General features: G+C 39.2%; 1 protein-coding gene across 15 annotated transcripts in view; it reads left to right on the top strand.

Moving 5' to 3' along the window:
* The window catches only part of DLG1 (discs large MAGUK scaffold protein 1), a 130,550-nt gene that overhangs the window by 33,357 nt on the left and 70,493 nt on the right, over positions 1–26,700 (top strand). For 13 of the 15 annotated variants that reach the window (XM_085233220.1, XM_085233213.1, XM_085233216.1 and 10 more), the window contains one exon: positions 14,025–14,189. In XM_085233220.1, coding sequence (XP_085089346.1) covers positions 14,025–14,189 — 165 coding nt within the window. Of the gene's footprint in view, positions 1–14,024; positions 14,190–26,016; positions 26,344–26,700 lie in introns of those variants that run through there. The other 2 variants (XM_085233217.1, XM_085233219.1) reach the window with 2 other exon arrangements.

The following is a 26,700-nucleotide window of genomic DNA, read 5'->3' as shown; positions in this document are numbered from 1 at the left end:
TGGATTAAATGAGTCAGATTCTGAGTAGTTCTTCAATAGCTGAGGGATCTTCAGTACATTATACAATAATCCCTGAGAAAATGTTCTCTCATTCCACACCTTGTCATACCCCTCCCTTACCCCTCCCCCCCCCAGCAAAACAAGTGTTTTAGCCGTATCAAGGCTTCTCTATTGCATCACTCTGCTGCTTCTGTAAGTAGGCAAGGAATGGGCAAGAGGTTGCAGGGGACCCAGCTGACCCAAAGGGGCCAAGGAGATGTTCCATACCTTTTAATGTCGTGGGGAGGAGTTGTTCTATTGTAGCTGTTGACTGACTGGGTGTCAGTCCCACCACCCTGTTCCTGGGAGCTGGTGAGTGATTATCTTTGCATCATTCATTTGTATTTTTTTTCTCTGTACTTATTACACTTCCTTCATCTCAAACTTTGTGTATTATTTTTCTTGCCCATCTGATTCTCTCCCTCATTCTTCCAAGTGGAAAGTGAGCATGTGGTTGGGTGATGGCCAACCTGCCAGCTAAGGTTTCTTCCACCACAGGCAGTTTCTGAACAGGTTTGATATTTTTGAAGTAATTTAGTACTTCTTGACTTCAGGGATTTCCTAAGTTGTATTCCAATCAGAATACAGTCTATTCAGAAGAGAGTCACTGTTTTGTTTTTTCTCACAAAGATGTTACTGATATATTGAAATTCTCTTTCAGCAGTGACTTTAATCGAGGAGATCAAATAGATTTCATCTGGCAGGAAGTAAAAGGCCATAGTGTTTCTATTTGCTGTATTTACCTCTTTATTATTGGATTAAATTTGAAGTTTGCAAAAGGGTCAGTCCTATCTTGTTACAAAGATTTCTCTGCTTTTTTGGTTTCTAAGTAGGATGGAATAACACTGAGTTATGGATTCCGTAGCAGTCCTACTAGTCAGTTGTGTAGCCTCTAATTCTCAAGAACATCTTGGGTAGAAACCAAAAATGTGAAGGCATGCTCCAGGAAGGTTAAATTTCTTTGAAAATATCAGGAGGAAGTGGAAGAGGTTCTTCTCTGGGCCTTTGAAATTCTGAAGCATGAGCTTCTGAGGGCCTATAACTGCCATGTAATGCATGATTTTGTCAAGGGTGCTTTTTTTTTTTTTTTTTTTTTTTTACAGGAGGAGAGTGAAATTTTATTTCTGAATGTTCCTCAGTCCATCAGTGCAGCTCATGTCTTGCAGCCTGATTATTTTTGCATATAAATGACGTATAATTGCAGACACTTCTGGGTTCTTTCTCTGATGCGACATGAGATTTTTCTCTTTTTTTTTTTGTACTTAAGAGAACTCTAAAAACAATTTATGATAAAATGCTCATACAGATGGTCAATCAGTGGGGAAGGAAAGTATTCTTATGCGTGTTTTGGGTTGACTTATCAAGGCTTATGAAGGACCTCATCGAAGTGATGTCCCAGATCTGTCTTCCACTTAACCATTTCAGACTTGGAGTACACTGGAAGAAAATCATAAATGCCCACTGAAAAACATCTATTCATTGGAACTGTTCTGGGCTTAAGTGCCACTGCAGGGCAAATTAAAAAAAAATTGGTGCTATTAATCAATTGTCTCTTTCCAAAATAGCATTTCACCTTCCTTCTGAAGTTAATGGGGCTGTGTTACTCAAGATTTTGGGAACCGAAGAGACAGGTCAACTTCTTATTCTCCCAGGAATTATCTTTTCATTGTTGATGTATGTGTTTTATTAAAACAACGCAGAGGATTCTTTTTTTTGTGTGTGTGTGTGTGTGTGTGTGTGCATATTCAGTCATGTTTATTTTTGGGCATATGTGGGTCGGGTTGAATGGGCACTGCAAATTTTGTGCATGAGAGTGTGTGAAGCTCCTTAAGAAGGGCAGATGTAAGTCAGTGTTCTAAACTGAAGGTGTCACAATGGCTGCATTTTAACTCCTGCAGATGTGTTTACATGCCAAGCCATCAAAAAGGTGCTTCTGAGATAGAAATAGCTGCCAAAGTTAACTTCTACAAGAGGAATAAATCTTCAGGTCATGGTGTTTTCAAGAAATAAATCCCTTTGCCTTAAAGTACCATGCAGATGATTTTTCTGGCAATATAGAGCATGCAGGAACAAACAGTGCATTTCTTGACTGCTTCCTCAAAATCATTTGAGTGGTCATTTTGCATTTTGGGGAGTAACAGTAGCAAAGCCAAGGAGCAGTTAGCACCAAACACTGGTGCTTATGAAGCTAGTGTTCAAATTTCATTTAACCTTATAGAAATTGCTTACAGAATTACTGCTCCTTGAGTAAAGGATAGAGTTACAGCCATTGCTTTAGAGCTCTCTGTTAGTATGAAGTAATCTTAAGCCAGTATCATAGCTTCCTTATGTAAACTAATTTTGGAGTTCTGTGTATTCTTTCAATATGTATATGTGTTAAGATTATGAGGAAAAGAGATTAAAATAAGTTTATTGGATTTAATTAATTTGAATGCTAAAAAGTATCTTATTTTTTTATTGGATTATGCTAAGTATCCTGGAGGTGTACAAGTTCAAGGTGTACTTGAGGGAAAAGGAACCTAAACTAGAATCCCACCAGACTGACGGGTGCCTGCAGTGATACTTGGGAGACATGTTCTTTTTAATGCAATGTGAAGGTTAGTGTAGTCTTTTTCCTTTTGATTTGGCATTCTGAGGAAGTGATGTGTTTGCCAAATTAGTCCTGCACTTCTTCGTGCCATTTAAAAATTCCAGGTCATCTTACGAGGTTGTTGATTCCTTACCTATATTGTATGAGAATATGGGTGCAACACATGGATTGATGAAACAGGTAGAAGTACATGCAAACACTCAAGAATTGTGGGTAAATGCTCAACAGGAATATTAGGTTCCTGAAGGGATTGTAGTTCTTTTTTGATACTATATAACTCTTGATTCTCTTATCTCAAGGACTCTTGGAAATAACAGCTTTCTTATCTTATGATAATAACAATTACTTTTGCTTACTAATTAAAGTACTTAATGATGTTGGTATTTTTATTGAACACGTGGGAACCATAAATGAAGATGTGTTATTGCCAAGTAAACATTTGAAAGAAACTTGAAATAAAGCAATTCATTTTTTATGTAGTCTTTTCAGAAGCATGAAATGTTGCTTCAGTGGTATCACTTTAGAGTAACTATCAGTTTTTAAAGTTTTTTGAGTTTGTTTCCTCAAATTTTTAAATATAAAACTGTAATTTTTACATTTTTATGGGATCAGGTGGAATCCTGTGCAGGAAGAGAGAGTTTAAATTTTTGTTCTGTGTTCAATGAATACAGATTTGTTCGTGACCTTACAAATGGTAGCATTAGATAGAAGTGGTAACGCTTTATCTTGCAGTCTTCCCTTTTAAAAATTGTTCTGGATCATCAGCATGGAAACCAAAGGCTCAGACTGAAGGAGCTCAGGTTTGGCCCTCTAAATTGGGAAGGAGTATTGTTAAATAAGGAGTTAAGGCTGCGTTCTTCTCAACAATGGCTTCATGTGTTAATTGATTGTTTTTTGTCTTTTGAAATGTTTATCTAACTTTCAGTTGCAGTCGGAACAGCAGTTATATAGGGAGGTGAAGAGTTCAAAAGTAGATTTGAGATATTTTGAGTACGGGTGTTTGTATGATTTTGTTCAGATCTCTGGAAGCTTTATGTTCACAGCTGCATATTTAAGATGCCTTGGAGTGCAAATAATTGTTTTGAGCAAGTGAAACCATTGCTGTTAAATTTTGGGATTTAGTCAACAAACTATACTTAAACATCACAAATTTAAGTATTTTTAAGCTTGTGTAACAAGATATGATATTCTTAAAAGTTGTGATTTATGTAAAGACAAAGGCAGTTTTGTCGTGTAACCAATTTGTTTGCCTAGAGCTGTGAAGACATGGCTGAAAGATTCAGATGTTATGTGGTCTTCATCAACAATGTAGATGTAATTGCCTGAAGTTACTTAAGCTTTTTCTTCTTTCATATCTTACTGACCGAATCCTTTGTGGATGTGTAGACTGTATTTTCCACTTATTGATTCTTCTATGCCCATGGCACATTAGAGCTTATTTTTTTCTGCATTACAAAAAGCTATTTGTGCAACACTCCAGTTGCTTTTCCTCTTTGACTTTGTCATGAAATTGCCATGCATTTGGCTATGTATTTCATTAGAATACTGTTGCAATATACGACTGGAACTACAGAAACAAAATAGACTGTTGTGTATAGAAAAGGTTGCGTTGTGGTATAGCAACAGTCTTCTGCTCTTTGTGGAATGGGCAGTGCTTTGCTGTTTTCTTTTCCCTTGTGCATTTTTTTTCTTTCTTGTGTGTGATGTTTAAGCTTATCATTCAGTGTGCTTTGCCCTAGTTCTTCAGACAAGAGATTGTATGCTGTGACCCCCAACCACCTGAAGGGAAATAGAGAGCTTTTCTAGATTCCTCACTGATTCTATTATGCTCAAGACTGCCCTTGGATTTAAATGCATATGCGAGAGAAGCTTAACCCAACATATATACACACAGAAGATGCATCTGTGTGTGCATGTAACACATTTTCTTGTTCCACTTAGGATTTTTTCTTTTGGTTTGCTACTGTTGCAGATGACCTACTGTAGGAAGCGATGCCTCGGGTTTTTTGGTGAGCAAGTGTAGGTCATAGCACGTGCTGGAAAGAAAGCTATGCTTGTTAATGTAGCATCTTCTGCCAAGGAGGAGGGCCTCATGAAAATGAAGTTCATTTTGGGTTTATTGTGGGCAGAGTTGCATTTTTTTCTCTAGATGTTTTGCCTTTAGTTTTGGTTTCATCAGTCTGCACGTTTGTTAAGATGACTGTCTACAGTATAATTCGTGAAGCTCCTTATTTCTGAGCTGTAAGTGTGGATGTCCATTTTTCACTATATTACACTTCTTACTCATCAGGTAAACCAGGTGAAGTAAAACGGAGATGACAGCAGGCTGCTTGAGACTTAAACTTAGAGAAGTTTGCTCTCCTTTTGGTTGTGACTGTTCACCTGAGTGTGTTCAATGCTTGCTTTAAAAAAAAAATAAAAAATCAAAAAAATTATTCAGTACAATTTAAAATTGATGTTATGGCTTATAGTTATTGAATTGATTTTTATTTTTATTTTTTGTAAAAGTTTGTCAGCTTCTGGGAGAGAAATCACAGAGAATGTGCTCTTGATCAAAATCTGTAATATCAGGTTAAAATACAGAAATATATCAAAATTCTGCACAGACTGATGCCTCTGGGGAAGGGGGGGGAAGAATTGAGCCTTTATAGGTTATGATTAAAAAAAACCTCAATAACCAATTTTCATAAGTGTCTTATACAACAAATAATAAAAATCTTAAGGAGACTATGACTGCATTTACTTCAGTTCTAAGGAAAGAACTTTTTTTAAAAACTTTTTTTTTTAAATATTCAGTAGTACCATTGCTTGTAATGGAATACTTAACTCCGAGAGCGGCTCATAACCAAACTGATGGATACACCAAATTATTTCTGACTTCCTAAAGACAATGGGGGGGGGGCGGGGGGGAACTGTAGCTTCTGATTTCTGAGTCAGAGAGACACGGCTGACTTCTTTTCAGTGGTCTGTGGAGATAGGGCAAAGGGAAACAGCCATAAACTTGAGCATAGGAAGTTTTGCACCAGTATGCAGAGGAACTTCTTCACAGTGAGGGTGATGGAGCACTGTAACAGGCTGCCCAGGGACGTTGTGGATTCTCCTTCTCTGGAGATATTCAAGACCTGCCGGACACCTACCTGTGCAGCTCTGTAGGGGGCCTGCTTTGCAGCGGGATTGGACTCTATGATCTCTGGAGATCCCTCCCAGCCCCTACAATTCTGTAATTTCATTGTGTTGAAGCTGGAGAATATTTGTGTCTTTCTGTTGCTATTTAATTGCTTCTGTAGACCACTAGGAGTTTTACTCAGCAGTTAATGTTTCTTAACGTTTCATTAACCTTGAATTTTTAATGCTAGAAAATGAAGATTAAATATCCCATAGCCATCCATTCTGTGGTCTGCTGAGAGCTCCTTGTCAAAGCTGTGCAAACTGCAGATCAGCAAATACCCTGCTGCTAAGCTTACAACTTGCCCGGTTTTATAATTACGCACATCTGATTTTAAAATGGGTTTTCACATGCTCATTGGTGCAGTGCGAAAGCACCTTGCGGGAAGCTTGGGCTGATCTCTGGCGGGCCGTGCGGCGAGTCCCTTACTGCAACATCTTGCCCCTCCCCTAAGCAACCAGCGCACACCGAGCCGAGCATCGTGGCTCTGCTGGAGTTGCTTCTGTTTTCATGGAGGAGGAGATCGCAGACCTTGCACTGCAGCAGGTGGAGCAGCAGCGGTGGATCTAACCCCGGGGTCTGGTGCGAGGATCCGAGTGTCACTTGGGGCTGCCGTACAGTTGTCGCTCCAGGCTGACGCTAATGTAATTACACGTAAAGCTGACTCGAACGTTTTTAAAAATGGACACGGGATTTTTTTGTTTGCTTTTTTTAAGATCTGGTTTCTAACATGGAGCAATTTTTTTCCTGAAGGATTCAAGCTGTTTTATATAAAGGCTTATTTCTGAACACTATGGACTTAGAGTAAATGTCAAAGACAGGCAGCAAGCAGCGCTTACAGAGGCATTTTTCTGGAATCTCAGTCGTGGATCGATTGAAGTGCACAGGGTCTGAAAAAATGTCTCCTAGCATAAAAAACTTGGATTGTTTTTCTCCGATGCTATGCCACTGTAAAGTAGCATGTACCAACAACACAATATCTTTAATGTTTGGATGTAAGGTGGGTCTATAATAGGACTTTCCTGGAAATGTAAGCTGGATTTAATAGGCTGTGAATGATTGCCAGGATGTATAATGTGGCTGTACCTTATTTCCGTTTAAATAGTGTGTATTTTGTTCTGTGTGTTACTCGGTTTTCGGGGCTCTTGGTGATTCTGACTGAAGTAATGAATTATCGTGACTACTCTTTAGAGATCCCTTTGAACAGCGTTTTGAATTTACTGAATGCCGCATGTAAAATGTCGTCATTCCCCATTAATCAGCATTAATCATCGTGTAATCAGTTTATGGCACTTGGCTTTCATTTTCTTCAGCTGTGGAGAATTAAATACACGGGAGACTTGCACTGAGATGCGGGGCTGGAAATGCCTCCTGACATCATATTGATAGAAGCAATCGTTAGTGGCAGGTTTGGGTTTAACGGTGCCTGTGGGCATTTAGTCATTTTAGGACTCCATCAACTGTTTGGATTTTAGAGTAATAAAATGTATAATTTCCTAATTCACAGAATAGGAAGCAACGTATTCAGTGCTGTTCAAAGTGCTTTTTCCAGTGAAATTAACACACAAATTGAGGGATGTGTGAGAACCTAGCTGCTAGAAAGCCCCTTTAATTTTAACGTGTGTGAAGTTGCTTTTCAGACTGAGATTCAGCAGTCTTTGTCTCCAGAAGTTATTTTGCATGTTCAGTGTTTCCAAGTTGGTGTTCATTGTTCTAAACACACACACAAGAAAACGGAACTGATTTTTTATAAATTAGGAGCAGATGTGCCTTACATATGTACACACGTTTAAGTAATATATATGTGGTGATGCTGAAGAAATGCCAGTGCTTGGGAAGGAAGGGTCTGATTTTTATTTTCTTACGGCTCTTTTGATTGTGTGAATGATTTTTGTGGAGCTCCAAGCTGAATCCTTATTCAGTAGGCAGGAATTTGCTGCGTTTTGTATCTGTTTGTCTTTCATGTGCCCAAAGCATTTTTCAGTCATAAATGTGTGTATATTTATTGATGCAGGTTGGAAGCTATTTGCTATAAAATCAAGAGTTCTTTCATTCTTTGTGGAACTGCGCATCTCCTTCTTATTTATAACAGCAAACTTGTGAAGAAAGCCCTAGGATGAAAATAGAATTGAATTTTGCCGGTTATGCTGCAGCTAAGAGATGCCGGTCCCTTTAAGAGCAAACTAAAAATACCCAGCGAATATCCAGAATCCACTTTAGGCGTTTTGTGCCGGATTTGAGTGACAGCGTGTTTCGTGCTGCTCTCGCACGTCAGCGGCCTGTCTGGCTGCATGTGGGCCCGGCTGGGCCTGGCACCCTGCACCTTGCGGGGCGGCTGCAGGGCCCCAGCCTGGCCCCAGGGGCACAGGTCAGCCCGAGGGTGTGGTGCTCGTGCCTCTGCTGAGAGCTGTACAGGAGTGTGTCCTGCAGGCTGATAGTTTCTCAAGTATGACTGAGCAGTGTTGTACTTGAAAATGTTTTGTTAGGCTATTCTGCATGGGCTTTAATTATAGCTAAATAAACTAGCTGTTCAGCTTGTAGAAGAGAAGGCTCTGGGGGATCTCATCAATGTCTATAAATACCTGAACGGGGGGTGTGAAGAAGGCAGAGCTAGGTTTGGCTCTGTGGTGCCCAGCGCCAGGACAAGAGGCCATGGGCACAAGCTGGCACACTGGAGGTTCCCTGAGAACATTCAGCAGCACTTCAGTGCTCAGCCACCCACACAGCACTGGCACAGGGATCAGGGAGGTATGGGGACTCCTCCTTGGAGGTCTTCCAAAGCCGCTTGGGCATCTGCTGTAGGCGGTTCTTCTGGGCTGAGGGCTGGGCAGAGGGATGCAGACATGCTGCCCACCTCAGCCTCCTGTGCTTCTGCGAACACACACCGCAGTTAATACAGAGCAAGTGCTCTAGCTTTGCAAATCCCAGGTGATCTGAAGATGAAGTTTGAGTAACTCTGACCTGCTGGTAGTGCAGAGGGATTTGGCGCTTGGCACTTCTAATTTTTTTTTTTTTTTGGAAGGAATGTTGTAAAGTTGTACTATACTGAAATACAATTGTGATATCAGAAAAATCCCTTTTGAAAAATCAAAGAGCCAATACTTGTGAAAATGTGAAATAATAATACTGTATAATCTTTTCAGTACTTTACATCAAGAAATAATCAATTTCACGCAAGTTGTTCTATGAAACAGTAATTTCTATTTTCCATAGAAAATAGTTTTTTGTTTTGTTTTGATTTTTTTTTTATTTTATTTTTATTTTATTTTTTTTTTTTACTGTATAGGAAAAGACCATTGGCAATCTAACTGCTCCTTGTTTGGTTTCCTTTCCTTGGCATTCTGGTACAGGTGAATTTTTTCACTACGTGTGCATCTTCAACTGTCTTATCATTTCTGAATATCCATGATATGAAGCAATGCATAAATGTTTGCATTTAACACTGTGTATTTTTGCATATGGTGGAACACTGTGACCTAATTAGCATGTTACATCGGTTTTGCTCAAGATACAATGTCAAACTGAAGAGGAAAATGAATTCCAAATATGAAAGGCAGCTCCCCATGTCTATACTGTTGAAATGCCTTAGTTTTTTCTCTCAGCACTAGTTATTAAAAGAAAATTCAGTGCTTCTACTTTGAGAGAGAAGGGGTTAGTTATTCAGTCCTAAATGTGTGCTTAAAAAACATATTTGTTCTGTTTTACTGTTTCAAATCAGTTATTTTATCATATATTAAGACCTAAAATGTAAATAAGTCTCAATGTCCTATGCTGTGATCAAGGAAGAAGTTTTGAAAATACACACTAATTTGCTTCAGTTCCATTACTGAAGTTTCTTTTGCTATAGCTGCAGGCTTTCAGCTTCTCACTGAGTTGCTGTTCACCTTCAGTGAGACTTTTTTTGGTTTTTACAGTGCCTAGCTATCAGAAATGAGAAGTTTTCAAGGTGACTTCTGTTCTGCAATAGCTGAGCATGCTTCTTGTTTTATATCCTTTCCTTTTTCTCAGTGAGAAAGCAGTGTGTTTTCCTGACAGTTCTCTCCTGATTTAGCACCTCCACTAGGCTGCAGGTTACTCTCAGAAATATGCTAGCATCTTAGTGGCTTTGTTTTAGCATGATTATGGCAAATCTGGCTGTGGTGTTGCTTTTGATGCTGCAGTTATTGGAGTGTATTTTCTGCTGATAGGTACCCTCAAGTCAGAGTTGTGAAGGCAGGTTTTTTGAAAGGGAGATATGGAGATAACTGTAGTTATTTAAATTTTACTACTTACCTTCTTTTGACTTGCTGCATTGTAGTCCTTTTGTGCAGGAGAGGAGATGCTGAATGTAAAGGAGTGTTTCCCAACAACTCTGCTTGCTGGCATGGACTTCTGATGGGTCCCTTCAGGTCAAGCTTCACTTCTGAAGTGGAGCAGTGACTGAATAGGGACAAGTATACACATTTGGGTCATGAGCAAATGGTTTAAATCCATGTTGCTTTTTTATGCTGTCTGTTCATGCTGCAGTGGAGATATTTGACCCCGTGAACTTCTATATATTTATCACATTGAAGCAATTGTATCTCCTTTTTTAAGTCCTCACTTATTCTCAACCTTTTTCAAAATATTGATTGGACTTGTACTGTGAAAATTAAACCCAGCCTTGACACAGCTGTATAAATCAGGCTGTGTGTTTTTCTGTTTTATTTATTTATTTTTTTTTTGGTGGTTATTTTTATTTGTAGTGTTGCATTGACTTGGGAATCATGTTGTAGCATGGATGAGGGGCATTAAAGCTGTGAGAGAAGGGGAATACAGGAAAGAAGACTGGCAGTATTTTTTTTTTTTAGGCACCTTATCAATCTTATTCTAACATTAAAACTGCCTTAGCACTGAATTTTTGTGTGCATGTGTATGTTCAGAAGTTGTATTACTGTGCTTTCAAATTTGTTTCTGTGTAAGACATCGGATTAATGTGTACTTCTGATATGATTGGGCTTTGATACACATCTCCTCCTGAAGAGAAGTGTAGTTGCTGCTGTCTTATATTTTGTCATCAAATTATCTGGTAGTTGAGGGTGTTCTTGCACGATTAATTTTCAGTCCATGAACATGGCATTCTGCTATGGCTTGAATCTGTAGATTAACAGAATTGCATGCTGTTGTGGATGTGGGTCACCAGTTTAAGGCATGGGATTGTTTGGGAGTTCTTAATTTTCTTTTGGTTCTCTTTCAATAAGATCTCTCATTAGGGTAACTTCTTAAAAATATAAAACCACAACTTAATTATCTCTGGAGAGTAGATTATGTATGAATTTGTTTGAAATACCTTCCTTCTAAAATACAGTATTTCCAGGAGCTTTTCTGTGTTTTTTCTGTGAACAGATGATCTGTATTCTGAAAAACGGTGCTACAAGATGTCCACAAAATCCTTGTTTATCCTGTGTGTTTTGCAGATACTGTGTTCATTTTTATTTTTAACTCTGCTAGGCTTGTGAATTTAGGCAGGGAGGCTGCAGGCTTGAGCACTTAGCATAATGAATGATTTTACTGTGGTGAATATGGAGCAACTTCTGGTCTCACACAAAGTAGCACAGGTTTATTAAAGTTAATGATTACTTCAGCAGTTTACATCAGCAAATTATTTAATCAGTGGGTTTTGAACTGTGAATGAATACTATAAAATGTGCAATCTGTTTTGAATAAATCTTGTTAACCGTGTTACATCAAAAGAGAAATGTTTGGATTCCATCTTAGCATATAAACCTGCAGCTGAATTCTTTGGGGGGCAGAATCTGTCAGAAATGTGCATTAAATGTTCAACACTTGCAGGTTTTTTTTCACTTTGAAATGATGATGATAAATTAGAATAGTCTATAAAGCTTCTTCAAAAAAAAAAAAAAAAGATAAAAACAATAGTTTAAGGGTCTGGGTACTATCTGAATGGTGTGGGAAACTTTCTAGATGTGCTGTCAGCAAATTCAGAGCTGCTTTGCCACACCTGGCCTAATTTCTTCCTTTGATCTATCTGCCTTGCCCATTCCTTGGCTGGTTCTTCCAAGCTGAGGTCTCCTGGTGCCTGGGTTGGGCAAACGATTGCATTATTTTAGCTGTACGCAGAGAAGTGGTCTTTGCCTATCTATGTGAGATGGGTTGGTCCTGCTCCCTGCCTCTCTTTCTCCTTGTGCTGCCATCAGTGCATGTTTCATCTGGTGAGCCACTTAAGGAATTAAAATTCTAGTAGATGAATATTGCTGGAACAGGAAACCAATGCTGCTGGCTCAGCCTGCTGAACTTGCTCCCCATTAATCCAGGTGTGTGCTGGAAGCAAAGGACAGCAAGATGTGGTTGCAGAGCAGCACTGGGAGAGGTCCAGAGGGCCCTGCTGCTTTGCACAGCCACTGCCCGCTGGATCAAAAGGCTGTACAGTGAAAATGCGCCTTTAGGCTCATGTGGTTTAGGTTGTATGGGATTTAGATTCAAGTCTGACAGCAGAATTAACTTGACTGAAGGAGATGAGCGAATTCCTGTCCCAGTGGTGGCAGCTCCGGGAGAAGGAAGGAATGGGCTGTTGGGAATGGCACTGTTTGAGCAGGCTGGTTCCCCTGAATGCTCCGTGTCCATCAGGAAGCCTGGGAGTTCCAGAGGTGATGTACAGCAGCAAAGTAGTACCAAATACTTCCACTTCTCTGGAGTGCTAGGTGTTAAAAGAATGTCTGCTTCACTGGAAGTTGAAACACTTTGCTCTAAAGTATTTTGTGCAAAGGACAGCAGTAATCTTCAATATCACATCAAAATCCAGTTAATATGTCACGTTTATGATGCTTTCTGAGAAGTCTATTTCATCACTGCGTGGCAGAATCCTTTACCACACTTGTTTTTAAAGTAAATTGTAATGCACATTGGCTTGTTAAAGCTTCGTATGTAATGCATTGTTATGAGTAGATGTGTTACTTAATGAAATCTAGAGCCTGTTTGCTCTCTGTCTAAATACCTGCTTCTGATAAATGTCTGGTTTCAGGAAAAAAGCCAAGCAGTTCTGTGCTTTGACAAAAGGTATTTACTTTTTTTTGTAAAGTAAGTTGGTTTTGATTCACTTGCCTTCAGTTTATCAATTTTGATTTTAAACTTGACTGATCCCCTTGTAGCTTTGAACAGGATTTTGTCTGATCTGAGTTGTGAAGTTGATTGACTTTCAGGTCCTATCTTCCCATGTTTTCACAGCATGTGGACTAGCAGGATCTTCAGGGGTCACAAGTTCCAGTCACCCTAGAAATGAGTGGCTTAAGCATTAAGGGGTTGGTAACTGATGCACCTTCTCAAGTGGATTCTTTATAGTTTGTCCTGTAGAACGCATAACTTTGTAATACTGCTTTACTCTTTTATGAAGGGCAATAAAATGCATGGATGACCGAGCATGCCTCGGAATTGGTCGAGACTGGAAAGTTGAATCTGAGGTTTTTCTTTAAGCACATTTATAATGTGAGCATTTGTTCGGAGCTGCTGGATGAGCAGTTAACCTGCAACCCAGAGAACAGGTGAATATTATGGCCCTGTGTGTCCCCAGCTTCATTCATAGCTTTTAGCAGGAGTCTGCTACAGTGGCTACAGAACTGTCTGGCTAGTATTCATCCCTGGTGGATAAATAAATAGGGTCTGGTTTTTAAAATTGAATGAAAAATTAATAACATTGACTGAGTAATGTCTTGTATTCGTGTGGAGGCTTCTGTTTTGCAGAAGCTTACTCTGTTTCATAGTAAAACCACATATCATAGCTTCAGGCGGAGTTAGGAGCAGTGAATTGCTGTGTTGATACCTGGTATAAAAGCTGAGACTTCAGCTGACAGAAAAGGCTTTTAGCAGGTGCTCTAAATAGGAAGTGTAGAAAAAGATTTTGAGGCTGATGGAAAGGCAGGGCACAGGGTTTGTGTTAAACGTGCAAGCAAACGCAGTTAAGAGGAGCCCTTGGAAAAAGAATTTGGAAGCACTGCTACTGTACGCAAACAGCCAAAAAAAAAAGAAAAAACAAAACAAACAACCAGGTAGCTTCAAAGCATTTTGGATGAAACTAAAATGGCAGAAACCTTTTTAGATGGATTTAGATGAAAATAATAATTTAAACTTGTTAGATTTTATTACCTTGAGATTAGCAGAGTTAGAAAACAACTACGTATGTTTGTCCTGAGTTTTCTGGATAATCCTGTCATGTTTTGATAGTGGGCTGATCTTTGTTTTAAATGTTTTCTTCAGAAATACCGCTATCAGGATGAAGATACGCCTCCGCAGGAGCACAGCTCCCCGCACATTGCCAACGAGGTGACGGGTCCAGAGCTGGTTCATGTATCAGAGAAGAATCTGTCCCAGATTGAGAATGTACATGGATTTGTTTCTCATTCTCATATTTCACCAGTAAAGGTAGGCAGTTCTTTACATTACAAGTTTGAACTGTTCAGATATACTCTCTAGGGTTAAATTTTTGTGTATATCAGATACACCTGCTTATGTATATATTTCTTTTTATGGAACTGCTCTTTTGTAAAATTCACTTTATAGACATTAAGGAATTGATTTAGTTCTGCACATTGATTAAAGATGTATGGTTGTAAAACATCCAGATGACTTAATGTCTCAGAGGTCTTTTCCAACCTCTGTGAGTCTGTAATTCATAATTTCGCAGACCCTGAGAGTATTTAAGGAATCTTAAGACTAAGATGCCTTTGAGCTTACAGTATTTATTTTTGATCAGAAAATAGTTTGCTAAAGCTATTGGAATAAATGCTGTTAAAATGTGGACTTTATTATGTCAGAGAAACCCAAGGCTGTTCTTGTGTGCTTAGTATAGCTGGTCCTCTGTTCTTTTGTCCTAATGATCTCAAGATGCATTTCTGGTTTTGGCGTAGCTCATCCTGAAGATCTATATAGTCACAACAGCTCTGAGTTGAGAGAGCTTTTCGTAATTCATTTGCTATGTTGACTTGTTGGACTATGTTGTAGGGACTAGTCTTAGCTGGTGTATAAGATTTTGATTAGATTTATACAATAGTGCACTTGCTTAAAGGAACAAAATATAATAGAGGGCACTGGGAAGTTTTACTAAGGATGTTTTCATTACACTAATAATACAGTAAAATAACTATTTCAAGCAAAAATGCTAAACATATCCAACTTCTAAAAAACAGAGAGCCTATCAAATGTAAATACTGCTTTATCATATGCTGCTTTTTAGAAAAGCTGCAGAGGGCAGTAGAATCAAATTTTCTGAGGAATACCTTACCTTTTTTTTAAATTATTTAATTATTTATTTATTGCAAGTCCACAGCAATTTGGAGCAATAATGCAGAACGTGGATAAAAGATGATAGGAAATTGATCAGGGTTTTAACTAGCTTGTTTAGCCCTCAAGAGAAGCTGTCAGATTTTCTAGGACTTAGAGAAGCTGTTGTACCTTATTTGGACAAATGGTTTTCAAAGAGCATTTTCACTAACTAGAAAGGCAAATATGTACCCTAAATGTTTAGAGGGTGATAATGCAATTACTGTTTGTCAAATGTTCTTCATTAAATACTACAGGAATTCAACATTGTTTCCTGTCTAACAGAGGGGTGATCTACCTCAAGTGTTTGCAGTTATCGTGAAATAACCCATAATATCTGTACAGATTTAAATGTTAAGCATATGGATTCTTGTTAGGGTAAAGCCTTTTCAGCCTTTTGTGAAGATACGTGTACCTTGTACCTCTCAAGCATCAGAGAAGTGAACTTAACCTAAGAGATTTCTTATTCTCTGTTTAACAATGTGTCAAGTGGAATTCTTCATCCTGTAAAATGGTGTTGCTTTTTTGTTTTTTTTTTTTTTCTTGAATACTTGGAGGTAGAGAATCAAAATTCCTTCAGAAATATTCTGTCCCATATGTATTAAAGAATGTTTTCATGTAGGCAGGCATTGAGAACCGGAGTTTTTTCAGTATGAACTTTCAACACTTTTTGTAGGACTTTGAGATTACAATATGAGATTCCTCAAGTTACTACAATAAAAAAACAACCAAATTGAACTGACTTTGCTGTAACGGAACGGAATACATTGCTAACGAGGCTGACCACTAGATGGTGATGCTACAAAAGAAGTTATTTTGATTTTAAAACTCCATTTAGCTTCTCTATCATACCTTCAGATTTACTTTTTTTCCCAACTTAGTATTTTTGTAAAGTAGCCCTGACCAAATGAAAGCAGTCACAGATAAGGTATCAAACAAGTTTTTCTAACTGTGGACTGGAAAGTCAAGTTTTCTGTCAAGAAAAAGAGCTTTGAGGAAGAGGTTATTGCAAGGGTTTAAAATTGTGGGTCATGATGCAGCACAGTGGGGAAAAAAAAAGAATATTTTGAACCATCATTCATTGAAAGCAACCTGTGTGTGAAAGGGCTAGTATTGTATTTATAGCTCCCATGTTTACAATATATTGGTACATAGCTTCAAAACATTTTCCAATAGTATATCTCAGTGGTAGCCAAACCCCACATGACACTTCATAATCTTCCTGGCAGGATCATCCAGTTGATTACATACTCTACAGCTTTATGCTGTGGAGTAAATGCCTTGTGCCACTCAGTGCATACCTGCTTTTGTCACTTGCTAAGCCATTCGTAGAAGTATTTCTAGGATCGAACGATATTTATGCTTAGTAGTTTCGAATGGACTCGGATATGAAACTGCTTATCTGTTAGTGCTACAGTAATGTATATGTACATCTGTCTCAATTGGCTGTGTATCACAGGAGTGAAGCACGGCAAAGTGGTACTTGTTCTTGGAAAGGCATTCAAGAGGGATACTAGAAAAGAGAACCTGATCTTGCTTTGGATTCGAGAATCTGTTGTAAAGCATATAGTCATGGAGAAGGTGTTAATGAGAAACTGATGAGACCATTATAGAGTTGATCTTTGTGTGCATGCTCTTAAGAGCTTTGTGCAGCAGAGCATCTTGTTGGTGTAGGTTTTTAGATTTTTTTTTTTTTTCCAGATACTAACAATGGAATCCTTTGAAAAAAGAGTCATAAATAAAATGGGGATGTCAGTTGTAGGAAAGGAAATCAGTAATCATGGTGGATGGAGGATACCAGAAGGATTCCACAAGGTCATGCATTCCCAGCAGAACTTACATTCTCACTGCATCACCTTAGAGGAATGAGAGCTCAGGATTATAACAGATAAATGGAAAGTGATCTCAGTGCTCAATTGCAGTTAAAAAGCTAAATTGAATACAAAGGAAGCAAATGGGAATAAAACTGCATCATTGTATCTCTGCAGCAATCCTCAGAGTTCCTGTATCTGTGTGATTTTTCAGATCAGAAAAGATAATAACCTAAAAATGGTTCACAGAACAGAAATAAGAATAGTCAGAGGCAGGATTCAGCTACCCTACAATGAAGTTGCATCAGTTTGACTTCTTGTTTGGGAAAGAGCTGAGTCAGGAGATAGCAATAAAACTGGAGTCAGTATGTTTAGTCATTTGCATACATTAACTGACCTAAAGAATGGTTATTTCAGTAATGTAAGTTGATGTTGAGATGTATAAACTCATTCAGAAGTACAGATTCGCTGCTGACAGTGGCTATAAGAGGACGAAACAGTGTTACACTGTCATTCTCTCATTTTGAAAATCTTTGAGCTGCTCTGGTTTCTGGCTACATCAATTAAAGCTATCACAGCATACATCAGCATACATTCTGTCTCTTCTGCCCTTTAACTCCTCACTAATCTATATGAGAAATAATTGCTTATATGCACACATGCTGCTTTGAAAGCAGGACAACCACCTTTCCTGCTGATCCAAAATCTTGTGCTGCTCTCTCGTGGTCTTTATTCCCTGCAGCCACTCTGCCCTATGCCTCTATCCTTTTCATTATCTCAAGTGCTTGCCCAGATGGCCTTTAGAGCTTGTGGATCTTCTGTCTTCATTAGGAGACTGGAAAAGCTCTGCATACTGATAGACTTTTATGACTTCATGAGCTACAAAGACACGTTCAAGGTGAACTAGTAGTCAGAGTAATTTCCTACTTGACCCAGTACATTTAACCACTTACACGAGTTTCTAAATCCTTGTTCTCCTCTGAGACAGGTAGGCAAGGTTCTCCTGAAGATGATGATTCTGTTTTCAATTAATAATTTAAGATAGGTTGAGATGCATTTTGCACGATAAGCTGCCATTTTTGATTGTGATAAATCTACAGTCTCAAGATCTACGATCTCATATTGTTACCTGTTAATGAAGTTAATGAAGACTCTTCTAAAGCTTTATAACCATCTTCTAGTACTGTCAGAAAGATAGAACCTCTGCTATTAAGAACGTATATAGGAGACCAATGGAAAGTACTTAAAACAAAGTAGTAACAATTAAATTTGAATAAACCCTCAGGAACACTCAGTTTCAGACGAGTTCAGAAGAGTGTGCTCACTCTTGAGGAGATGCTCTTCAATCTTGCCCTGCCCAAGTTCTTGACAGGTTACTACTTTTTGAACTTTCTGTATGTGAAGAAGATACAGATATATGCAGGGGTGTTAGTTTGCATCTTCTGTTACAAAGCAGTTGACCAAATCTGCCCCTTTTTCAGTGTGGGTCGGCTCAGCGTTTTCTTGTCAACAAAGATGAGAGAGAAAAACTGTAACAGGTGGAAGGCGGATTAATCCAAATGTTGGAACAACTAGGGTACAGTAATCAACATCTAGTCTTCTTAATAACTGGTTGCACTCTTTTCCCCTGAGATTTCTCTTGAGATCTCAGTGCAGCTGGGTTCATTTTGATGACTGAAGAAAGCCTAAAGAAATTTGCATTAAACGTAGGATGTTCCTATCAGTCTGGAGTGCCAGAAAGATGGGCCAGAGATTCATGAACAGTGTGCGTAAGACCAGGCAGCTTAATCTGCGCAGATTGGTAAGTTATCAGAGCTGTAATATGAATGCTGTTTAATAATCTTTGATGCTCAATATTTCTACTAGAAAGGTATCATTCTAGAGAAACTGTGTAGTTTAGCACTAAGATATTGTTTGGACTATGCAAATAAGGCTTGATGAAAGTCAGTCCTTTTGGGCTCCTCTCTCAACGAAACTCAATTAAACTAAGATATGAGCAGAAGGGGTTAAATTCTTTTTTCCACTGTTCAATTTGAGTAGTGTAGTCTTGGGCGTTGGCTTAGAATATTGAACAGGCTTGTTACCAACACTTCAATTTGTTATGCCAGCAAACATTTATCGTACAAAGAATTATGAGAAATTTTAAAAGGAAACATAAATTTGTATTTACTTCTACAGTGTTTCTTCCCCACCTAGGGAGTTAATTGCGTAGTCTTATTTAAATTTAGTTGTATGTAGTATCTTTTACTTCTACTTTTTAAAAAGTAATACTGAAAATAAACACTTGCCTTACTTCTAGTTTCTTCAATTTGTTCTGTGTTATCCAGTTTATACTACTTAGCAGCGTGTAAATAAAACTAACAGAAGGTGCTTTTTAAAGAATTTGGTTGGTTGCTTCCTAAAAGGAGTAATTGATGTATTGCTGCTGTTTGCCTGTACAAATAGGTGAGATCTCTGGCTTCAGGTTCCACAAGCAAACTCTTGACAGTGTGTTTGACTTCTCCATGTGCTGGTAGCAAAGGACGTAAGTCTTTAGACCACAGCACTTCAGAGCACACTCCAGCATGAAGTATCAAACCATATCATACCATCAAAACCACAGGAGTAAAAGGTCTTAATTAGCCAAAATCTATAGACATACATAGTTCAACAGTTGCACACAAAGCAAATAATAAGCTACTTAATAAAATATATTTACTAGTCTTGCATTGCTCAATTCTGCACGTGATGGCAATGATATGAAGCCAGCAAGTGTCAAAACACATCCCATACACCCCCTTTACTGCAAATAAGATGGATTTCAAAAAGGCATATTGCATTTACCCATCTTGCCCTTTTGGTTTTCAGGCACATGCAGGGGGTCAGATTATAGAAACTATTGCAAGACTGCAAAATCACATTCATAACTCAAAACTGTACAGAACAGCATCCTGATGACATGGTGAAGCTGGCTATGTTTATGTCAGTCCATAACTAATTGGGACCTGATCCTGATGACCCTGTGCAGAGCACTGGGTACCACAACAGGGCTGGGGACCCAGTGTCTGCATGGCTGCAGAGCAGTGCCACTTCTGGCCTCCACTGACCAAGCACCGTGCAAAGCTCAACGCAGGTTGTACTCATCTTTATTAACTTTTGAGTGTCTAAGCCTGGGGAGGGTGGTTTGAAAGTTTACCATTTGGGCTCATTTCTTTAATGAAGAGTTTTACTGAAGGCAAGTGATTGTTTTATCCTATCTCTTGCTGCATTTGAAACAGTTACTCAAAGATTTAAACATAGTCCTGTTAACTTTGCGTTGCTAGAAATGTATTCAATATCTGAGTTAATCTCAGTAAACACTGAAAATATATATCTACAGCCTTCTGTGCAAAGTCGCTCAAAATTTAAGTCTGGTCTTTATTTTCTAGGGCACCTGTATGCTGAATTTAATCATTCAGCCTGGGATGACAGAATTACAATTAAGGTTTTTTTTCTGAAATCCTTAAGCTAAATAGATAGGATAATTATTGCTTGTGTTAAATGACAGTAATCCTACAGCCACCCATTACTGCAATTTTTAAAGCACAAGCTGAAAATCAGAGGAGAAATATATGAAAATCATTATTTTGGCTGTGACCATTTCTCAGAACACCAAGTGTGGGGGGCCAGACCACAGTGAGTATCTCAGAACATGTAAGAGGGACAAAGCCATCCCACCCCAGTCTCTGAACAATCAATGTGTAAATGACAGCAGTAAAAGACACTTCCACTTTTAACAGGTGTGATTTATTCACAACAGGATACAGACATCTGGTCATGAGAAACACAGTTGACCAGTGTCATTCAGTTAATTATTATTACTATTATTTTTTTATTTTTTGTGAGGAGTTTGAACTCAGAGGCAGAGTCATATAATGCAAATGAGATAATCAAATATTTTTATGCTTAGAACAGCAGCTCTAATGCTGGATGCTTACTAAAGGAGCTTGACTTATGTTAACCGGCATTCCACATACCCTCATACCTTCAGAAGGAGCCTCTACCCTCTAATGCAGATCCTAACCCAAGTGATTTCTCCAGTGTGTAAATCTTAATCTTTTCCCTGCACAGAACAAACCCTAGGAACCAAAGTGTTCCTCTCCCATCTGCAGCCCTGCACAACCATGACAGGTGGGGCATGCACAACATGGGTGTAAGAGAGAGGGCATGAGAGGTTCAGAGTGCCATGTGGTTCACATTACTACTCAGGATTTCATCAGAAAGATACAATTTACAGAATCGTTCAAAATGAGTCACTTGCAAAAGCCAGTTGGCAGCCTGTGTGTCAGCATGCTTGTAATTGTGATTTGAAAATTACTTGTTGCTTTCCCCCCATGTAAAGAAAACCTCTCAGATTATGCTGCTGGTTGCAGTCGGGTCTGAGCTTTGGTCCTACAGCTTCCTCTGCATGCAGCATCTCGTTGTGCCAGCACCATTGGCCCAAGAGGTTTTTCTTTCCTTTAAAAAGCACTCAAATACTTGACTTTAGCAAATAAATCTACTCAGCTGGAAGCCCAGGTTTACCTGTTACAGTGTTAGAGAAAACTCATTATCTTCATAACATGCTTTGTTCTGTTTTCCATTTGAGAATGTTACTGTTCTTTATGTGAACAGCTATTTGTTAACATTGATTAATGTACTAATTTTGTACTAACAGGTATTTACACTAACAGGCCCAGCGTGATGGTCATTGCCCTACATTTTTAGGACACCCCCTCCTACCACCCAATTCCAGCATCTGACACAGGCTTAAAGCCCAGGTTCAATAATGTAGAATTAGTGACAGACACTGCAGGTGAATGGTCACACAAAAAGACAGGAAGTGCTGCCTGATGAAGACTATGAGTATATACCCATTTAATGTGGCTTTTGTTAACTTACACAAGCAATTTTTAAATATGCACAAGGAAATTCACTGCCAAACCAAGCCATTGCATTCTCAGCATTTTGCTGTAGATCATCTGTGAATACAGATGCTTTAGAATATATTGCATAGCATGTGAGTGGCACACGTGGGCAGATCCTGGAGCTGGCTGGGACAGAGCAGAGCTGTGTAAGGACAGCACACAGAGGAGTGGAGGCCAGAGCAGAGGCTTGGGGAAAGCAGACAAGGACAGAGGTGTGGGCATTGCCAACTAGGACAGGAAGCCCATGTCTCAGCAGGAGCTGGCTGAGCTTTCCCATTTCCCTGCCTCCTGGGGGGGCTGGTAGGTTGCATGCAGCTGGCAGATTTGAACCCAGAATGAACAGACAGATTCGGGAAGGTTGGGCTCATGCTGGTTTCATCCTTTGTGGCATCAGGAGAAGCACAGTGTTTCCCCAAGCCCTGGAGACCCCTTCTCTCAGCCATTATCTATCAGCTGTGTGCCCATGGGCAGGGTTGCTTAGGGTCTCTGGGTGCTGTTCTTCCCCAGCAGTGTGCTGGGAGGGGTGGCAGGGGGAAACTGCAATGCTCCTGCACTTCCAGGGAGTACTTTCACCTTGTGCAATCCAGCACACAGTGCGAGGCTAACCATCCGTAGCCAACTGCTTTCTGCAGAGACTGCAGCAGAGGTCTGCAGCACATTTTGACTGCGACAGCTGTGGTTTACTTTTCATGCTACCAAAGCGAAAAGAAGAGGTTAAACTGAGCTACTGCCATTGTTGTTATAGGACTTAACCCTGTTAGAGCAGGAGTACAGGTGATTTCTTTCAAGGAATAAATGTAGCTTTGAGGCCTGTATACAAACCAGCGCAGGACTGATGCTTGAAGGGAAGGCTTAAAGCTTCAAGCATTAACAAATTAAAATGTTGCATAATTATTCATTGATTGCTAACAGAAAACACAGTACGGTCTCCATCAATTTATCACATGAGCCACATGGTGCTGCTGAAGGTAAGGGTGTCAGCAAGCTGAGGCTATCCTCCTCTAAGTGGTGGATGGCAACCAGCACTGCAGAGCCCAGCAAAGCCCAGCAAAGCAGAACCCTCCTGTGGCCAAGTGCAGGTGGAGAACAGTCACTGCTAAAATTGGATTCAGGTCAGCTTTTTCAGTGCTTTCTCTGTTTTTTGTCACTGTACATTTGAATTTCAAGGTATGCCTTCTGCTTGGAAAAGTACATGCAGGAAAAAGGTTTAATTTTGAGACTGGCTCCAGTATGAAGTCAGAGTAAGTCTATTCTGAGTCCTTGATGCTAATTTGAACTACACATAATCACAGTGGTTACTATATCTCTTAACTGGCTGCAGAACAAATAACATAATTCTGCCACAATAGCGGATGCATCTTTCAGTAATTTTATTAAGCAGTACAGAAAGGTATGTGTACTGTTATGTTTTATTTATCTTCAAATTCTTACTTCTTGCCTCCCAGTAAATCAGATAATTTTTGTTGTTGCTTTAGCTGTGGTATTTCTAATCCCCATCAGTTCAGTATCCAGAATATGGAGAGGAAATTGTGGAAGCACTCAGCTCCGTTCCCTTAGGATCCTGATGAGCTCCCCTGCTCTGCCCCCACCTCCCAGCCACTTAGCTGGTTGAGAGTGCAGTTTGAGCCACCACCTGTGTGCTGATGGTCTTTGGTTTGTCTCTTCTCTCTAGATGCTTCTTTTTCTGTCTGTACCAAAGCACTGCTTTCTGTGATTGTTGTTAGACTCTGTTGAAATGCACTGGATCAAGGCAAGCCCTTACTTAACTCCTGCTTGTCTTTTTTCCAACTGTACAAGCTAGTTTTCTTCCTGCTCAGATGCCTTTGCATTATCTTGGTGTTGGATCATTTCCATACCTATGCTGTACATTTCTCTTCAGGTTGCTTTATCTGTAACTTGTGAACGTGGGTTTGTCTCATTCCTGTAGAATAGACTTCTACAAATACTTGCAAGTCTATCTTTGTGGGCATGAGCAGTCCTGCTCAATACCGTTGATATCCATGTAGAGAGTGCCCACGTGGATCACTTGTCTTGTGTCACAAGTTGAAGTCCTTTGGATTTCTGTCTATCTGTTGCTTCAGGAAGGAAGCATCGTGGTTTCATCACCAGGAGTTTTTGTTGCCACGTGTAACTTTTCAAACCAGATGTATGAACAATGTATTTTTTTCCCTAGATCTGGCCTACATTGGCCTGTGAAACAATTAGCTTAATTAAAACTGGTGACAAAACTGCACATTTGAAGATGACAAGTCATTGTTATTTGTTTTGCAGGAAGTCAAGCTAGGTTATCACAGCAGTCTTTCTTATCAGATGCTCAAGTATATAAAATTCAATGTTCTGGCTTAAAGGTAATAAATAGCTTGTATATTTTTACACCAGCGAATTACACACTGCATAGCAGTATCTCTAGCAACTCCTCATTTGTGTGCAGTCATACAATATTAACAGGTGTTTAAAAAATTGTGTTTTATGACTGTGGAAATTTGTGTGGGTAGGGCGTTGTTCCCCTAAGGCTGCAGTCTTCCCTTCTCCCAGTTTGGAAGAATTAACATTGTGAGAAGCTTCTCCATTTAAATGAATCATTGTACCTGGTGCATCTCAGAGACTTCTTTACTTCCATCGTCTACTTTATGAATGTAGCTCTGAGGCCTGTGCACAAACCAGATTTGGCTTCGTATGATTTACGCTGAAAAGCCATTGTGTTTTCTGAAAATTATTAAGGCCTCTCTGGGAGATGTTCTCAAAATATTAGAATATGGTGTGGATTTCAGATGTACTAGTAAGGAAAAGTAAATAGTGCATTGAACTTATTACCAATATCTTGCTGAGCAGTAATATGCTATTGTTTTGGCTTATATTGCAATTGTCTGTAGATTTGTTATGTCAAAGGGTGTAAAGTGTATTAAGGAAAAAAATATATGTATGTAGGGATTTGATGATTCCTATTAAAATGAGCTTTGTGAATCTCTGGATTTGTAGAATTGTGTTCCTTTATTAGCATTGTAAGCCCATACAGGGACTTTGCTGCCTTTGTTAATCAAATTGAGATTTTTTTTCTTTAAAAGAAAAAAAAAAAAAGTTTTCCCTGGTGTATGATTATGACCATTAAAGCACTTTGTTCAGAAATATAGGACAGGCAGTTTTGATAATTCTGTACTGGATATCCAGAGGCAAGCTTGTTGAAAGCCTCGATACATAAGTGATTTCCTAAGTAGTCTCTTTGATGTGAGCTAGAAGATTTTTAAAAAAATATTTGCCAATACAAATGTGAATAGTGAATTCAGTAAGATGACTTGAATTCCAGATAACCTCTGGGTTGTTTACAGGGAGACTTAGCCTTTGTGCTGTGAAGAGAGCAAAGAAAATAAACTCCTATAGCGTTACTCATCTTGTGATTTGCATTGAAAATCAAAGTAATTTTATGGAAAATTCATTAGGGCATTTTTTTTTTCCTTTTTTATTTTTGCCGCTTCTTGTCCTTCTGAGAAATAACCTTGGCGCACTATATATAGTGATATAAGATCATAAGAGCAACAGTGTTGGATTCTGGTGTTTGACGTTAATATCCCTAGTCTTGCTGATTCAAAAAACCCCACTTGCCACCCCACTGATATGCAGTGTGAATTATTGATGTGTTAAAAAATAAATAAAAAATTAAAAGGATGTTGAAGGAGGAGAGGATTTTTATTTTATAGGGACCAGCAAACAATTTTCTAGAATATTTTTTTCTAAATGTAGTCTCATTGAGTAAGTGAAATTATGCTGCATTGCTGCATGTTCCCTGCCTTGTTCGGTTCATTCTGATAATTTATGCAAGCAGTGAAAAGATGCTATTGGATCTTACTACAGACCGTGATTGAAACTTGCAATTTGTGATCCGTGCTTTCTCCTCCCAGAAGCTGTCACCATGCACCACCGTCCTTACAGCTGTGGATTTCTGACATAGTGCTGTACCTGCTCCCCGGTTTCTCTTAAAAATCTGTTATCAGCTAAGAAAAGGAAACAAGCTTTTGATCCTGTGTGTTCTGAAAAGGGAAAAATAAGAAAAACCTTTACTTGTGCTTTTTTGTTTTTAATGCAGTAACGAACATACTGTCGAGCAATCACAGGTAGAGGAAGGGTGTAGGTGGTAGGAAAGCTTGAAAGAAGAGCAGCATCAGCTATGAAGAATTTTGTTTTCCTGGTCTGTAAGCGATGCTGCTGTAATTCTATCTGCATTTTTTTTTCTGCTCATTCACCACTCAGCAGCTGGTAGGGAAGTAAGACTGCCTGGCAACCACCTGCAGAGCTGCAGAGATGAATTACATTTTCGGAAATAACACACTCCTCTATTCTCGCGCCAACCGAGGCAACACGGGCTCAAGCCATAGCTCCATAGGCCCAAAGCACAAGCAGTGGGCAAAGAAAGGCTCGGCTGATGAGTTACGAGCGGAGCCTTCCCGCTGGCAGCAGATACTTGCATTTTTCACTCGGAGACATGGTTTCATTGACTGCATTTCTGTTGCTGCCAGCTCCACCCAGGTAATATGCCACTTGTTGAAATTATTGTGTCTGCATGCGTTCTGGTTACTTGCTGGTCAGAAATAGCTGTCTGTTAGATATTCATGCTTCTCTGATTTATGAATGGTGTTTTCTGTCTGCTTTCATTTTCGTATTTCACAGAGCTCCGTATAATTTTTATCATCAAAGCGTGAAAATGGAGGCACTTAAGATGAGGTACAATTTCTTTTTATAGTCCTTTTGCAAGTGGAGAGCCTCCAACAATTTAAATATGAGGTATTTATTGAAATATTGGAAAATGCAGCTTACGTTCTGCTGCTTGTCCCTGAGGGGAACAACGCTGCTAAGAAATACCAAATCCACAGCCGTAGTAAGATG

Source organism: Meleagris gallopavo, chromosome 11, assembly GCF_905368555.1.
Source record: "Meleagris gallopavo chromosome 11, MGAL_WU_HG_1.1, whole genome shotgun sequence".
Classification (NCBI taxonomy): Eukaryota; Metazoa; Chordata; class Aves; order Galliformes; family Phasianidae; genus Meleagris; species Meleagris gallopavo.
The sequence above is the reverse complement of the archived record's forward strand: the minus strand, read 5'-3'. Positions and strand labels throughout refer to the sequence as shown.